Here is a 16,648-nt window from a genome sequence, read left to right as displayed (position 1 = left end):
AACCGTTCGTGGGGGGCAATTTGGCGACTTGTATCAAGAACTTCAAAAATGTTAATACTCTTTGATTCAATAATTCTGCTTATAGCAATTTATCCTAAGAGAATAATCATATACACACATGATTATATACAATGATTATTTCCAGGATCAAGCCTGCTTATATTTACACATCAGGCTTTATTTATAGAATCAGAAAACAAGGCACCTCAAGTGTCCCCAACAATAAGAGATTTTTATATAATTTGCTGAATCATTTATATAGACTATGATACAGACATTCAAAGTAATGATTTTAAAGACTATTTTTAATTCTCATTGTGAAAAAGTACAATACCAAAAAAAAGCAAAATAAAAAAATAGACTAGTTATTCAGAAATCCCAATTTTAGTTTTTTTTTTTTTCTGTAAAAAAGTATATGCATCTATGTATGTGTGTGTGTGTGTAGAATGATTGTGGGTGTAAATAAAATTAGAATTACACGAAGATATTGATGGCAGTTATCTCTAGGTGGTAGGATTAAGGATATTTTTAAAATATTTTTTTCTGAATTTTCCCTTTTGTATCCTCTGATCAAGTCCTATTACTAAAATCTGGGGAGAAGAGTTTTGTTTCGTTTTGTTTTTTAAAGGGATATGTGGCAAACGTGGCCATAAGAAGCATGTTTCCTTATCGCCTCTAGGAAGCCTCATAAAAGAAGCTTGAATGGTTTTGGTGGCGGATAGAAATAGCTTCTCAGCACATGACTGTGGTTACTCTGAACTAGGACCCTGCTCAGTATCTCATCTGAATTTCCCTACAGTTTTTAGGAAAGTTGACTCTCTCTCAGAAGACATCTCCTTGGCCCAGTCCATTTATGACAAGAAGCTTCTGTCTATGCAGGAAAATCTCCAAGGACTGGGTAAGTGTCCAGTGTCCAGATGTACTAATGGCCATAATGTAAGGCCAGTATAAATTGGGTGGAGTGAGGGCTCCCCCTTCTCATGCACTGGCGCTCTAGAGAGCAGCACCCCACCAACCTTCTATGCACAGATGATGCACAGACAGCCACGGATCCATGTTTCCTTCTCCAACTGGAGAACCACTCATCTGAGGGGCTGCTGTCCTGGCATACACCAGGATTGGGGTAGGGGGTTTTGTGAGGGGCACAGCTAGCATCCCACAGACCCAGCGAGAATCCACAGGAAGAGAAGGAAGCCAAATATAGTCACATTCCCAAAATATCGTAATCATCTGAAATTATTTTTGAGGCCTCTCTATGCCTTCTTACAAGTCAGCCTTTGATTCATCACCGCCTTTAAGCTTTGCCTCAACTCATGATGCTTTGTATGTCCAGCTTAAACAGGGAAGCTGTTCAGAGAGATTGAGACAAATAAGCCATAAGAGAAGGGTTAGAAGTGGTCTTCTCTGATGAAAGTCCTGGCTCTGCCACTTCTCTGTGCCTCTGTTCCTTATCAGCCACAGGATGTAACTCCTGTACCACCTTTTCTGCCAGTTCACTGTAAGAGGATTGAATAAGATAACAAATATTAAAATATTTGGAAAAATTTTTAAATAAAGTGTAAATGGGAGATCCTTGGCAATCTCAGAAATGTTATGAAGATACATTCTTGAAAATTTGGTAGTGAGATGGATAAAATGTCCCGAATTCTACATTTCAGGTCATAGTAATGACATTTGATAAAAATGAGATTCCATAGAGATGGTAAGGCTTCCCCAAGAAGGATTTTACAGCGGGGTTTAGGAAAAGAAAGATGGTTGGGAAGCCACCTACCCACTCATTATGCTTTGAAATATTTAATTTAAAGAAGCAGTGTTTATCCCATGATTCCTTGACAACTCAAAATTTTGTCTGTTTTTCATGAAGATTCAAAATCCCTGAGCAACTGCTCTTTCTGCCATGAGGTTGGGCAGCTGGGGCAAGAGATCCGAAAACTGCAGGAGGAGCTGGAGGGAATTCAGAGGCTGCTTCTGGCCCAGGAGATCCAGTTGGACCAGACCTCAAAGGCCCATGAACTGCTGTCCACCACCAGCAGTCAGATCACCCAGCAGATGGGCAGTTGTTCCTTCTCCATCCATCAGGTCAACCAGTCCCTGGGGTTCTTCTTGGCCCAGGTGAGAGGCTGGCAGGCCACCACAGGTGGCCTGGACCTGTCTCTGAAGGACCTTGCCCAAGAGTGCTATGATGTCAAGGCTGCAGTGCACCAGATCAACTTCACCGTGGGGCAGACTTCAGAGTGGATCCATGGGATCCAAAGGAAGACAGATGAGGAGACCCTGACCCTACAGAAGATGGTCACTGACTGGCAGAACTATACCCGGCTCTTTAGCAGCCTACGCGCCACCTCAGCCAAGACAGGAGAAGTGGTCAAGAACATCCAGACCACCGTGGGGGCTTCCTCACAGCGCATCAGCCAGAATTCTGAGAGTATGCATGACCTGGTGCTGCAGGTCATGGGCTTGCAGCTGCAGCTGGATAACATCTCGTCCTCCCTAGATGACCACGAAGAGAACATGCACGACCTGCAGTACCACACCCGCTATGCCCAGAACCGGACAGTGGAGAGGTTTGAGACACTAGAAGGACGCATGGCTTCTCACGAGATTGAGATCAGCACCATCTTTGCCAACATCAATGCCACTGACAACCATGTGCACAGCATGCTCAAGTACCTGGACGACGTGCGGCTCTCCTGCACACTGGGCTTCCACACCCATGCCGAGGAGCTCTACTACCTGAACAAGTCAGTCTCCCTCATGCTGGGCACCACGGACCTGCTCAGGGAGCGCTCCAGTCTGCTGAGTGCCCGGCTAGACTTCAACGTCCACAATCTTTCCATGATCATGGAGGAGATGAAGGCAGTGGACACGCAGCATGGAGAAATCCTTCACAATGTCACCATCCTACGAGGTAAGACCCAGATCCAGGGCTGCTACAGAGGTCCCAGAGGGCCTTGGTGCTCCTGCAGCCTGGTTTTAAGCAAAAAACCATAGCAGGCTAATAAAATCCTGTAGCAAAAGCCTAGAGCAACTTGTAACTTTAAGAAAAATAGTTGCAGACCTCTCGTGTAAAGGGTGTTATGGCTCCTAACTGTGCCTCGCACACAAATTTGGATTTTAATATAGAGGATTTGTTTGTGTCCAGGTAGAGAAATAGGCAGACCTTGTGTTTGTGTTTCAGGGGAGTTCCTGGTTGGTGCAAACAGTTAATGTGCTTAGCTACTAACTGAAAGGTTGAAGCTTTGAGCCCACTCAGGGGTGCCTTAGAAGAAAGGCTTGACAGCCTACTTCTGAAAAATTAGCCATTGAAAACCCTGTGGAGCAGAGTTCTATTCTGACACACATGGGGTTGCCATGAGTCAGAGTGGACTCAATGGCAGTTGGTTTTAGCCTTTTGGAGACTCTGTCTCCTCTTACTTTCTCCCTTCCCATCCCCTTATTAGCACTCTCAACCATTCTGTCCCTGCCATGCTCATCAGCCTGATGCTGTCTTCTTCTCCCACACCTCCACATGCCTCCACTATCCAAATCTAATCTCAGCAAGAGACCTGATAATATCTTTCACACTTAAATTGAGAAGATAGAAAGTGATCAATGAGTTCCGCCCCCACAGGGGAATTTGTATTTTAGGTGAAGGGACGCTGAGTGGGGTTATATCTTGTAACTTTCAGGGATTAGCAAAATACATTTGGGGCAGGGGGGAGGGAAGCAAGAATTTCTTGATATTTTTCAAGCCCTGTCCAGTAAATGTTTTAATATAAGCCTGAAGACAATGCTATTCGTTTGATTGATATGGGTTTTCCTTCTGGACTAGATCATGGCCAACCACTTTTCTAAAGTTAGAAAGGTAAGGAAGAGAAGCAAGCAATTTATAGGTTCCTGTAATGTGCCAAGTACTTTACACATTAATTTATACATTTACTCAACAGGAAATGTGATGAACGCCTACTACGTGGTAGGCACTAGCTTGTGGAAGGGATCAAAGGGAAACAAGACAGCCTGGTCCTTACCTTCATGACTTGAAAATCTGGCAAGGGGCAAGTAATGAGGCAATCTTAATACAGTGATAGGGAAGCACATAGGATGAGCCCCAACCCATTCATATAAGGTGATCAAGTGATATGAAAACTAAGACCTAAAAGATGAGGAAGAGAAACTCAGGTGCAGGAAGGTGGGGTAGGTGGGCAGAGCAGTTCCCGGTAGAGGGGACAATACATGCAAAGGCCCCAAGCAGACAGTGTGTGGCACACACCGTCTCCTTTAATTCTCACTGACCCTGCAACTTTGAACCCAGAAAGCCACAGACGAAGAACTTGATATCAAATAATGAGGCCTAGCCAATCACATAGCTAGAAAGGAATGGACACAGGATTGAAATTTAAGGCAGTTTAGATCCAAAGTTCCAAGCTGCCTTGAGTGGCCCTCTTCTCCGAAGTCACATAAACTCCTGTCCCTCTTAAAGGACTTGAACAAACTCGATATCTGTTTCAGTGACAGTACAACTACGCTCCTGTCTACTCCCTACCAAATTCTCCAACAATGGGTTAACCTCTTCCTCCTCTTGGGGCAACTCTGCCCCCAACTGACCCGTAGATTCTGTGTTACAAGTGAGTTATCTGACCTATTCTTTTGGTTAAGTTACTTGAAATGCACTGTGGCTTCTAATTATGAGTATTTTACTCTGAGATAAACAACACTCATTACCTTTTCATTCTAGTCCTTCTCAGCAGGATATTCACTCTGTCTTTCCAAAAGTTTTCTTCCTGGAAAATGGTCCAAAATACTCCTAATCTGGATTTCTTTACATCAGAATTTGGACAGCTACACCCAGGTTCCATGGACCCCTTCCCCAGGAAGTGTGTATCTCTGTGGGAAGACAGGTCAGCAGATCTTGCTCTAGGGACTAGAATAAGTAGCAACTGACATTTGACAGTCCTAGAACCTGTAGTTTACATTTGGGGGCCCAAATATCTGGGCCTGACCATCTAGGGAACATCAAAGAAGTCTCTTACTAGAAGGAAGGAGACCTCATGATTCCAGACAGCTCTGTTCTCACCACAGAGCTCAGACTTGGAACCACCTCTTTGATTCTCTGGCTCTCTTTAACGATTTAGTACTAAGCCTTTTTGACTCCATTTTATGTCATTGAGCGTTTCTGCTGCCACCAGGGCTGATTTTTTCTTTAACCTAGGTTGGTTGGAAGGAAGATCCAGTCACCTTTGCCTGTTGTTACATTTTTGCAATTAAACCAGCTATTGCATATTTCTGTGGTAACCGAAGTCTTCTCACAGTATTTCACCTAAATGTGTATCTGCATGACCTCTAGTGCACACTGTTCCAACGAAGAGCATTATTAGATAATTCTTATGGTTCAAGCTCTGGCAATTTTGTGTTTTTGTTGCATTCATCCTAAGAATAAATTAATATAAAGCTTTCCTGTTGACGAAGCCTGTTCGCACACTTTGTTCCATTTCAGCCTCACAATGACCCTTGTACAGTCGACAACGCAGGTATTGGTATCTTCATTTTACAGATAGGTAGCCTGATACTGGGGGAGATTGAGGACTTAATTTAAAGGAGAGATTAGCTCTGGTGGTGGCAGCAGAAATGCTCAATGACATAAAGTGAAGTCTACAAAGGTTTGGGACTAAATAATTACAGAGAATCATATATGATTTAAAGCCCTGAACCCTCACCATGGCTCTGAGATGCAAAAGTCCAGTGCCAAGCCAGAACAGGAGACACTGAAAGTGTGAGCACACAAATACCCAAAGGACACCTCTGCTCAGGTTCTGCTTAGGCACAGGGTGCTAGATGGAGAGTAGAGGAGAAGAAGGAGTAGGTAACAAAATGATGGCAGGGTAACCATTTTTGATCCCCATTCTAAGTACAGCCCAACAACAGTCATGGGACTTTCTATGTGTTACAGCCCTGATATATGACAGTCTTCTTGGAAGGGTCTCAGCTTAGCTTGAGAGCACAGGTGGGACATCCATTTGGGCTCCATCTGACTCTTGGCTTGACCTCTGGCACATCTGCTTACATTGTGTCTTTGGCTAACATCCTTCCTGATCATTAAAGTCACAACATGTGAAATCTCTCACATCTGAAAGAAAATTTCAGGGGCCAAATGTGTGTCCTTCATCCTGCAAGGACAAACATTCATTCATCCACAGACAGGTGTTGACAGGCTCTGATGCTGGAGCTGGAAACGAGGTCTCCCGCTAGCCACAGCCAAGCTGCCTTTCTAGAATAAAGGGAGAGGGAGAGGGACAGGTCTGGCCACAGCCAAAGCAGAAGGTGCCAAGAGCTGACTGATGGGCTGTGACTATTAAACTGCCTGGGAAAGAAGCAGGCCTTCTAATTTGCTGTGAGTCTTTAGGCAGAATGCTTATCTCCAGGCCTCCTCTATTGTTGTTTGTTATTTTTATCTATAAATGAAAGAAAGAGCAGCTGATCTCTAAGACCTCTTCCAGCTCTGTGATTTATTATGAGCCTCCATTTGCTCAACAGGAAGCATGTGGCACTTTCGTAGTATTTGTGCCTCTCATATAACATTTATCTCTTCCTACTCTAGGATAAAGGATAAAAAAAAAAAAAATTTTTTTTTTTTTTGGAAGAGATAAATGGCTATGCTAGACAGTGTCTGTGCTAGGACTATCCTTTGGGAACTGGAGACAGACTTATTACCTGAGTCACCTTGGGGAAGGCTCTTGGCTATTTTCAGCTTAGTTTCCTCATCCACAAATAGGAATATTGATGCCTGCCCCGTCTATCCCATGGGGTGGTTGTGAGGATCAGTGGTAACAATGGATGTGAAAAAGTTTTTGTGAAATATAAACGGATGTCCTAATATAAGGGATTGGAGTCCCTGGGTAGTACAAATGGTTAACACACTCAGCTGCTAACGAAAAGGTTGGAGATTCAAGTCCACCCAGAGGCGTCTTGGAAGCAAAGTCTGGCAATCTATTTCTGAAAGGTCAGCCATACACAACCCTATGGAGCACAGTTCTACTCTGACACACCTGGGGTCACCACGAGTCAGAATTGTAGCAATTTTTTTTTTTTTTTTAATGTAAGGGATTATTATAAATCTAAATTGCTTGATGGCAGGGTTCTTGTCTTACTCATCAAATACCCAGCAAAGTGCCTGGCCTTTCGAGGTACTCAAAAAATGTTTGCTCAGTGAATGAAAGCGTGAATAAAGCTGAGGATAATCAAAAAGGGCTAGATTCAGAGGGGTTAAATCTGCAAGCTCGTTCCAGAAGCACCACCCTCTATCCCATTCCCACACCCCAGGTGTGTAGACGTTTTCATGTCAAAAAGGAAAAAGCAGAAAATGTCATATTATTCTCTGATTTAGACCTGCCTAGGGAGGTTTTTTTTTTTTTAGGGAGGTTGGTTTTTTGGGAGGGAGGTGGCAGTAAGAAAAATGCCTGCAGTGGAAGGTTAGTAGCTTTGCTTGTAGTTGAGCAGAAAAATTTTCGTTGGCACTTTCAGGTAGGTGCGGGAGACCTCATCATGAGACTTGGCCTATCTCTGGTACAACTGACTTGTAGGGCATAGCTCCTGAGAAGTGTTTACCAGGATCCCACCTCTTTGTCTGGTCTTGAACTTCCATTATTGTCCCCCCAGCACCATAAAATTGCCCCCTGGTCTACTCAGTATCTCCGTCCCATGCTGCTTAAAGCCAATGCATGCATGGCTGTCTTGTCTCTTGGATGGATCTTCAATGTCTCGGTGGCCCCGAACTCATTTTTGTCTCCCCAGCCTGTGAACCTGCTGAAATCTCTACTTAGCTTCTCAGCCTATTAGATGCAGCTTTTTGTTTGGCTTGTCAGCCTCTCTGTCCAATCCAGTTGTTGTTGTTAGGTGCCGTCAAGTCGATTTTGACTCACAGGGACCCCATACGACAGAGTAGAACTGCCTTATAGGGTTTTTTGGCTGTAACCTTTATGGAAGCAGGTCACCTGGTCTTTCTCCTGTAGAACCTCTGGGTGGGTTCGAACTACCAACGTTTTGGTTAGCAGCTGAGTGTTTAACAGAAATGCCTTGAGAGGAAAAGCTACATGGAATGTCAGGCTTCCTTCAATGAGTCTCCTTTCCCTCCAGAATCTCGGCCGTTGGTATCTCTCCAATGCCTTCAGGAAGATGGCTTGGAATTTTTTCTAACAATTCTAGTGGGAGGCTGCTACAACCTGGTCCACCACAGGCAGAAGTGGAAGTCCACTGATGTTTTTTAATGCTTCTCAGGTAACAGCAGCCAGGATTGAGAGTCCCTGACCCAGGCTAATATTCTTTATTAATAATGTTTTTATTTTATTTTATTTATTTATTTTGTTGTTGTTGAGAATATATAGGCTAATATTCTTACTGAACGAGGGGAGCTTGAGGTCCAAAGAGGGACAGAGACTTACCTAGCCACCCAATTTATTAATACCAGAGCTGGAACTCAGACGTGGGCCTCCTGATTTCCAGGCCATGTCCCTTCCATCGCATCAGGCCAGTCTCCCAAGAGTCCCCTTGTCAGTCTCCATTTCTCCTCTCCCCTTGTAAGCTGGCCAGCTGCCTCTGACTGTGTGATCCACTGGGGTCCCTTCTGAGAAGCTTGGCACTTCTGCCCAGCCCCCACCCTGCCCCATTCGGGTATACATGGAGCAGACCACCTACTTGCCCCAGACATGCAGTCAGTTGTGGCTCGACCCTAATGGGCTTGGATTGCTTAATTACAGCCTATGGCTTCCTGAGTAATTATGGACCTCCCCAGGACTCCAGCATGCTCTATTCCTCTCCCACCCTGTACCTCATCCACTGCTGCTGGCATTTCCTCCTTTGTCTTAAATGTCCCCTGAGGCTCAAGGCAGCAGTTAGACCTCCCTCCTTTGCCCTTTACCCATGTGGATATAAACATCTTGTTGGATGTGTCAGGGGCACTCTGTCCTGGGAGAGCCTTGGTCAGCCTCACTCCACATTCTTTCCGCCTTCACTAACCACTGAATTACAGTTGTTGACTTCCTCTTCAGCCAGACCCAGGTCCCTCCCAGCTCTCCAAGCTCTGACCGCATGATTCACAGCAGGCCTAGGGGGAGGCTCATCTCACCTGAAGAAGACAGTCCTTTAGATGACCCTTCCCTGCTCTGTAGGGAGCCCTCAGCACCCTTCAGAGAAAGGCTCTGAGGTTTTCTCCCTCTTTCAGGCAGCACCCAGGGCAAGAGGGCTCATGTATGAGAAAATGAGAGGCTGGGAAAGGGACAGGACCCCCTGCAGCTGGGTGTGTGGAGTGTGGGGGAAGGAGTACTGGGTTCAGAGTCACTACTTACTGACTGGGTGATCTTGGGCAAGTCGCCATCTCTCCACACCGCTGTTTCTCATCTGTAAAATGAAACAACAGTCTCAATGTACAGTACCTAGAACACAGTAAAAAAAAAAAAAAAAATTGTAGTGATATGCCAGATTCTGCGTCCAGGCTGCGAGTGGGAGGCATGGCCCCCACCTATCCTTCAAGGGCTCCACAGTCTTACAGGGTCCAATAGATAAGCACCTAGGGTTTGTTTTCAGTACACTCTCACTGTCAGAGTTAGACTGTGCTCCATAGGGTTTTCAATGGTTGATTTTTTGGAATAGACTGCCAGGCCTTTCTTCTGAGGCACCTCCGGGTGGACTCAAACCTCCAGCCTGTCAGTTAGCTCCTGAGCACTTAACAATTTGTACCACCCAGGGACTTCCAGGATGCAGTAGACACAAGTGTTAGCTGCTTTCATCAATCTTCCCCTCTCCACACTGTAGGAGAAGAGAGTAGGCAGGACATGGTGCAGATAGAGATTCAGGAGCTGAAGTGAGCCAAGGGCTGACTACTGTGAGGCCACTGTAAACACCCCAACAGGAGGTGGGCTCCATGACCAGCCTGTGAAATGGCAGAGGGAGGCTTCCGTCTGCAACATGAGTGTCTGTCAGTAGCCCACACAAGTGCCTGTGAGACTCAGGCCCTGGATGAACTCCACTGGGCTCTCAAAGGTGGGATCGGTGGTATCAGCTGTGACTCGAGGAAGTATGGATAGGAAGGTAAGCTTTTTTCTCACTCCACACCTACTCAGGGCTGTAGCCCCAGGCGAATGAGGTGCAAGCTGTCACAGTGGGCTTTTGCACAAACTTCCACCAGAAATATGTGGGGGGCTCAGCCTTTCCCATCCAGGGGAGGGGGCTACAGAGCTTCTCTCTCTTCAGAAAGAGAAGCTGGAGGGGGTTGGTGTGGAGGAGGGAAGAGAGAAGAGCTTTACGCTTCTACCTTTTCTCCTCTCTACCAACAAACCAGCCAACCAGTTGCCGTGGAGTTGATTCTGACCCACGGTGACCTCATGTGTGTCAGAGTAGAACTGTGCTTCACAGAGTTTTCGGTGACTGATTTTTCCGAAAGTCGATCACCAGTTCTTTCTTCTGAGGTGCCTTCGAGTGGACAAAAACCTCCAACCTTTCAGTTAGCAGCCAAGAGCATTAACTGTTTGTGCCACCCAGGGGCTTCTTTTCTACTAGGATAAAAACCCTTAGAGAGCCTCAAAGCTGGCTGCTGTGCTCCTCAGTAGGCCAGGAAGAGAGGTCACCTACTGAAGATGATGATATAGGAAGGAATGGGACCCCAAGGAGGAAGAAAGGGGCTTTAGCTGGACCCCAGGGCAGCAAGGGAAGGGCATCTTTGTAAAGACTTCTCTCAAGCTTTTCCTGAGTCAAAGCTGGAAATGGAGATGACTGACTCGTCTACCCAGAGGTCAATAGGTGAAGCCAAAGAAGTGGTTGGGCTCTTCTGTGAGTAGAGAGGGTGCAGAACCAGGGAGCTAGGAGCAAGCCCTGGGGAAGCCCACATTCTCAGAGCAGGCAGAGGAAGAGCCAAAAGAAGGGGATAGAAAAGAGCAGGCAAGTGCCTGTAAAACCAAGGCAGGAGCATGTCCGCAGGAAGGGTAGTCTTAGAGCTAGACCGGCCCTTAGAAGCTGTGAGGTCCAGTGCTCATATCTAAAGATGAAAAACTGAGCTCTAGAATGGGAAGGGACTCAGCTGGCGTGGCTCCACCACCCTCTGGCTCCCAGCTCTGTGCTCCTTGCACCACCCACACGCAGACCCTGGGGACCTTTCCACCTCTGAATAGCTCTCTGCTTTTCCAAACCTCAGCTGGCAAGGTGTCAGGACAAAGTTAGGGTGAAGACAGACTGTGGCATCACCAGTTCCCAGCAAGTCCTGCCAGTCTCAGGGAGGCAGTCCTTGTGAGGGCACCCCCATGTGCCATATGACTCTGGCAGCTGTACTCCCGGGAGGCTTGCTGTGGACCAAAGGGCAGATCCTGCTTCCTGGCTTCCCAGAGGCCAAGCTACTACCACCCCAGCCAGCCCCACCCCCTGCCCCCAGCCAACCTGATGACAGACAGAATTCCAGCCTTGGCTACTGGCAGGCCATGTGAGCCATGCGTTGCCACATCCCTGTGGGTGGGAGGTGGCGATGGGATGGGTGGTGGCAGGGAACAGACCTAAAGGTTTTTATTGGCTCTGGTGAGGCTGACTCTCTCTGGGCTCTGGTTTCCAGTTTAGGTCATAATAGAGAATAGTATTCACTGGCACACCATTGTGCTTAGAAACACCCTGAGAGGAGACAGAGAGAGGGAAGAGTAGACCCAAGGCAGGGGGAGGGGAGGTCGGGAGGGCAGCAGGTAGCTGGGCCACAATCTCCAGCTGCCATGTCTGCATCAGATGGGGAAGGGACCCTGGCGCCACAGCACTGGGTTATGGCACTCAGAGGGCTCCCCACTCACCCAGCACACAGAATCCCTGCTCTCTGAGAGACCCACCTGGGTTCTAGTTTCTGCTCAGAAAGACAGAGAGATATGATTTCACCTCTGTGGGCATTAGTTGCCTTCTCTGTAAAAGGAAAGAATTGAACCAGGTCCCATCTAGCTCAGAAAGAGTATAGGTCTCACAGAGGCCCAGGTGTGGGCACTTGGCTTCATCTCCCAGGCCAACCCTGTGGTTCACTGGTCTCAACAACTCTCCCCACTGATTCCTTGCCCAGATACCTGTAGAAAGCCAGGTCCTTGCTGTGCCTCTGCCTCATGACTATTAAAACCCTTGTTCTCCCACAACCACCATCCTCATGAAGCCAGGCAATTCTCTTTTCCTCTGTATCTAACATGCCTTTGGTAGAATGACAACCACAGGATTGATCCCGCTCTGGGAGATAGTGACCCTCAGACTTGTCCAGTGAGAAGAACATTAAGTTATCCGACATCTGGCTTGGCACTGAACTGGGTTCATTAAGGAAGGACCATATCTCCATCTTGGCATCTCCCACAGGCCCTAGTACAGAGCCTGGTCTGTAGCCAGTGTCTACAACTGTCTGAGGAATTGCCTTCACCAAACCCGAGTCACCTAGATTTTCTCCTACGTCATCTTCTAGAAGTTGTATAGTCTTTTATCTTACATTTGGGTCTATGATCTATTCATTTTGAGTTAATTTTCATGAAAGATGTAAGCTCTGTATCTAGATTCTTTTTTGTTTTTGCACATGGATGTCCAGTTGTTCCAGCACCATTTGTTGAAAAGTCTCTTCTTTCTCCATTGGATTGCCTTTGCTCCTTTGTCAAAGATCAGTTGACTATATTTGTGTAGGTTTATTTCCGGGCTCTTTATTCTGTTCTACTGACCTATTTGTCTACTCTTTTTTTTTTTTTTATTCACCAATAACACACTGTCTTGGTCACCGTAGCTTTATAATAAGTCTTGAAGTTGGGTACTATCAGTCCTCCAACTTTTTTCTTCAGTGTTTTGTTGGCTATTCTGGGTCTTTTGCCTTCCCATATCAACTTTAGTTTGTCAAAAGCCACAAAATAACCTGCTGGGATTTAAATTGGGATTGCACTGAATCTATAAATCAAGTTGGAAAGAGTTGACAGCTTAATAGTATTAAGTATTGCTGTATGTGAACATGGAGCCCTGGTAGCATGGTAGTTAAGAGCTATGGCTGCTAACCAAAAGGTCTGCAGTTCAAATCCACCAGCTGCTCCTTGGAAGCCATATGTGGCAGTTTTACTCTGTCCTATAAGGTAGCTATGAGTTGGAACCAACTCGATGACACCCAACAACAACAACACATGAACATGGAATATCTCTCCATCTATTTAGATGTTTTTTGATTTCTTTCATTAGTTTTGGTTTTGTTCATATTAATCTTCTGTGTATTTTGTGAATTTATACCTAAGTATTTAATTTTTTTGGTGCTAATGTAAATGATGTTGGTGTTTTTAATTTCAAATTCCAATTGCTCATTGATGGTATATAGAAAAGCAATTGACTTTGATCAATTTGGTATCTTGCAACCTTGCTATAATCACTTATTCCTGTTTTTTGTTAGTCTTTTAATTCTTTGGGATTTTCTTCATAGACAATCATATCATCTGCGAACAAAGACAGTTTTCTTTCTCACTTCCCAGAGTCACCCTCTACAAGCATATACTGAGCTCTCTGCCACATGCCAGACTCTGTGACCAGGCTGGGGATGGGCGGCGTGGCCCTCACCTATCCTTCAAGGGCTCCTCAGTCTTGCAGGGTCCAATAGATGAGCACCTAGGATTTGCTTTCAGTGTACTCTTACTTCTCTCTCTATGTACTAAATAAAAGATTCAGAAAGTAGTAGCCACAAGAGCTGAAAGAAGAGTCTAGAGAGATCAGGGTAGGCTTCCTGGAGGAACTGCCCTTTCTGTGAGCTGTTGTGTTCCCACATACTCAGACTGGTGTGCTTCTGCTTCTGACACCTCTCTTTCTTGGCTTTCTCCTCAATATCACCTAACTCCATCCCTGCTCCTGGATGCCTAAGTGGTCACAGATAGAGCCTGTGGGTGAGGTGGGGAAAGTACAATGGTCAAAGATCATGAGAAGAGGGAGAGGCCAGGCTGACCTCTGGAGCAGGAAAGGCAATGCTGGATAGCCTTGGCCTTTTCCCACAGTGGTCCAGCTTTCTCAGTCTCCAGCTCAGGTGCGTGTGTGTAACCATGGACAACCCTTGGAGTCAGAATAATATCTCATGGAATCCTCTCACTAGGCAGGTAAGTATTATCATCCCCACTTCACAGATGACAAAGCAGATTCAGAAGATCAAGGAATCTGCCCAAACTCCCAAAGCTAAGTGGTGCCAGGCCTGGGCTTTGTGTCAGTCTGGTCCTAGGGCTGTGGCTGTACCCCACTTCCTCTCTGTTTATAGAAAACCTCATGAGGGCAGGTTCATAAAGCAGCCCCACATGGAGTGACTTCTCCCCTTTTCTTTCCAATCATAGGTATCCCTGGCCCTCCAGGACCAAGAGGACTCAAGGGAGATATGGGTGTGAAAGGACCTGTTGGCAGCAGAGGACCAAAAGGAGACCCAGGCAGCTTGGGCCCCCCAGGGCCTCAGGGTCCTCAGGGGCAGCCTGGGGATGCTGGACCTGTGGGAGAACGGGGGCCAGTTGGCCTGCGAGGTGTCCCAGGCCTCAAAGGCTCAAAAGGCAGTTTTGGAACTGGAGGACCAAGAGGACAGCCAGGCCCCAAAGGGGATGTGGGGCCTCCAGGGCAAGAGGGGCCCCCAGGGCCAGAGGGGCCCCCAGGGCCTCAGGGAAAACCGGGGATTGCAGGGAAGACAGGGTCCCCAGGCCAGCAGGGGCCCATGGGGCCTAAGGGAGAGCCAGGGATCCAGGGTCCCCCTGGCCTCCCTGGGCCCCCAGGCCCACTAGGCAGCCAGAGTCCCTACTGAGGAGGGACAGCCCAGGACACTGCCACACAGAATGCCAGGAAGGGGGTGAGAGCAGCGTGATCCCCCACAAAGCCTCACCCAGAGAATAGCTGTGGTCCTTTGATCCCATTGGGGAGCCCCCCAGGGATAACCCTGCAACTTCGGGCTCCCCAGTAGTGACTGAACCATAGGAAAGCAGCCCCCCCACCACAAGTACACACACACACACACACACACACATTTCCTTGCAGGTCAGGGGTTGCTGACTGGGGTTCCCTGGCTGGGCAGGAGGCGAGGGCAGCAGAAGACCCCCTTCTCCTGTGATGGAGCCTACCAGGGAAGTGGCTACCTCGAGAAGGAGGTCTTGAATCTACCCCTATTCTACTCTTCCCAGCATCTTCACACCCATCCTAGCTAGCAGTTGCCTGGGGCTCACATTGTTTAAAAGACCCAGCAAAACCTTGCCAGGAGATTATGCTTAAAACTCAAGGGACAAGGTGGATTTGGCAACTGCAAGACCCTCTCCATCATCATGGGACCAGAGTCCTCAGGTAGTTGCCCCCTGCCTCACCTGGGACAGTAGGACCCCATCTGACTGACCATTCTCAGGCCCTGAACATGGTGCCCCCGACAAGTTCAGCATTTTGTCCATGTCTCTCAGGAGCAGCCCACAGGAAATCCAAGCAAGAGTTTCATTTGCACAAGGAAAATATCCAGGTCCTGGAACATTCTGCCAAAGTGGCAGCCAGCTCCCAAGAAAGGCCGCTGAAGCTGGAAGAAGGGAGGGAGGCCGAGGTGAGCATGTAGGTGCTGCGTCCATTGGGGCTCTCTGCACAGCTGTCTGCCCTGCCCCACAGAAGGCTGCCGCTTCACTGGGGAAGACCAAGCTGAAGAAGGCTGTCCCTGATCCCAGTGTGGCTATCCACACTGGTACCTGGGCTCTCCTTCTGCCCACAGCTGTATGCTGGCCTTTCCACACCCTGGCCCAGAATGGCCTGAACCCTCTTTATGAGCAGAAGACTGCTCTAGGAGTGGGAGGTCTCACCACACAAGGGCCTGAACTCCACCAGACGCTCACTCGATGTCAGCACCTCAGACTTCCTGCACAACTGGCAGAGGAGCCCGGGGACGCTCCCCATGGCAGGTGAAGGCCTGAGGGCCTGGTTCCCTCAGGCTGAACTCCCTATAGAGCTGCCCTGCCTTTAAGGTCAGATTCAGACCACCCCTGATGTGGGGGTAGGGAGCTGTCTCCTCCCAAACACTGACTCAGCAATGAGCCCTTTCTGCAGTTCAAAAAGCCTTCATGTCACCTTTGTTGTTGTAATGGATGTGCAACTGGTTTGTGTCACCCACCCACCCCCTACTGCCATGCAATTCTCTTGTCTACATATGATATCATACAGCATAGTATTACTGCCTCAATAAAGAACTGTTTCTATGAGCGTGGTGTCTTCTGGTCTTTTCTGCCCACTTAGGGGGTGGGCATGATGCCTTCAGGGGACCCTTGTCATATTGGCCTTTGAAGGGGAACCAGTGAAAGAAGGGTCCCCTACGTATTCAGTCTCACTCTGGAACCTGGGAGTAAGCCCCTGACCCCTCAGGCAAAAACACAATTCTGCTAGGAGTTCACAGAGATCATGTGGGGACCAGGGACCCGGAGTGCCCAGAGGGAGTTACACCTAGAGAACAGGAGCCACGTGAGGAACAAAGTGTGCCTTACTAATGGTGCACCATGGCCCTGTATCTCTCTTTGGTTAAAATGGGACTGGAGAACAGCACAGGCCTGGACACCTGGGTGATGCCTCTTGGTTCTTTCTTCCTTTCGTCTCTAAGACAGAGATAGAACTGAAAAGGAGGAATGACCAGGTCATACCTACCAAAGGGCCTGGCTCATCTGGTCTGCAGAAGAGA

The 16,648-nt window shown here is 47.5% G+C and overlaps 1 protein-coding gene across 2 annotated transcripts in view; it reads left to right on the top strand.

Moving 5' to 3' along the window:
- The window catches only part of SCARA3 (scavenger receptor class A member 3), a 68,086-nt gene extending 51,915 nt beyond the window's left edge, over positions 1 to 16,171 (top strand). For both annotated transcript variants that reach the window (XM_049865692.1, XM_049865691.1), the window contains exons 4-6: positions 800 to 898; positions 1,865 to 2,908; positions 14,307 to 16,171. In XM_049865692.1, coding sequence (XP_049721649.1) covers positions 800 to 898; positions 1,865 to 2,908; positions 14,307 to 14,758 — 1,595 coding nt within the window. In that variant the 3' untranslated portion in view covers positions 14,759 to 16,171. The remainder of the gene's footprint in view (positions 1 to 799; positions 899 to 1,864; positions 2,909 to 14,306) is intronic.
- Positions 16,172 to 16,648: the final 477 nt, after the last annotated feature.

Source organism: Elephas maximus, chromosome 22 (genome assembly GCF_024166365.1).
Source record: "Elephas maximus indicus isolate mEleMax1 chromosome 22, mEleMax1 primary haplotype, whole genome shotgun sequence".
Classification (NCBI taxonomy): domain Eukaryota; kingdom Metazoa; phylum Chordata; class Mammalia; order Proboscidea; family Elephantidae; genus Elephas; species Elephas maximus.
This window is presented reverse-complemented; position numbering and strand designations above follow the sequence as displayed.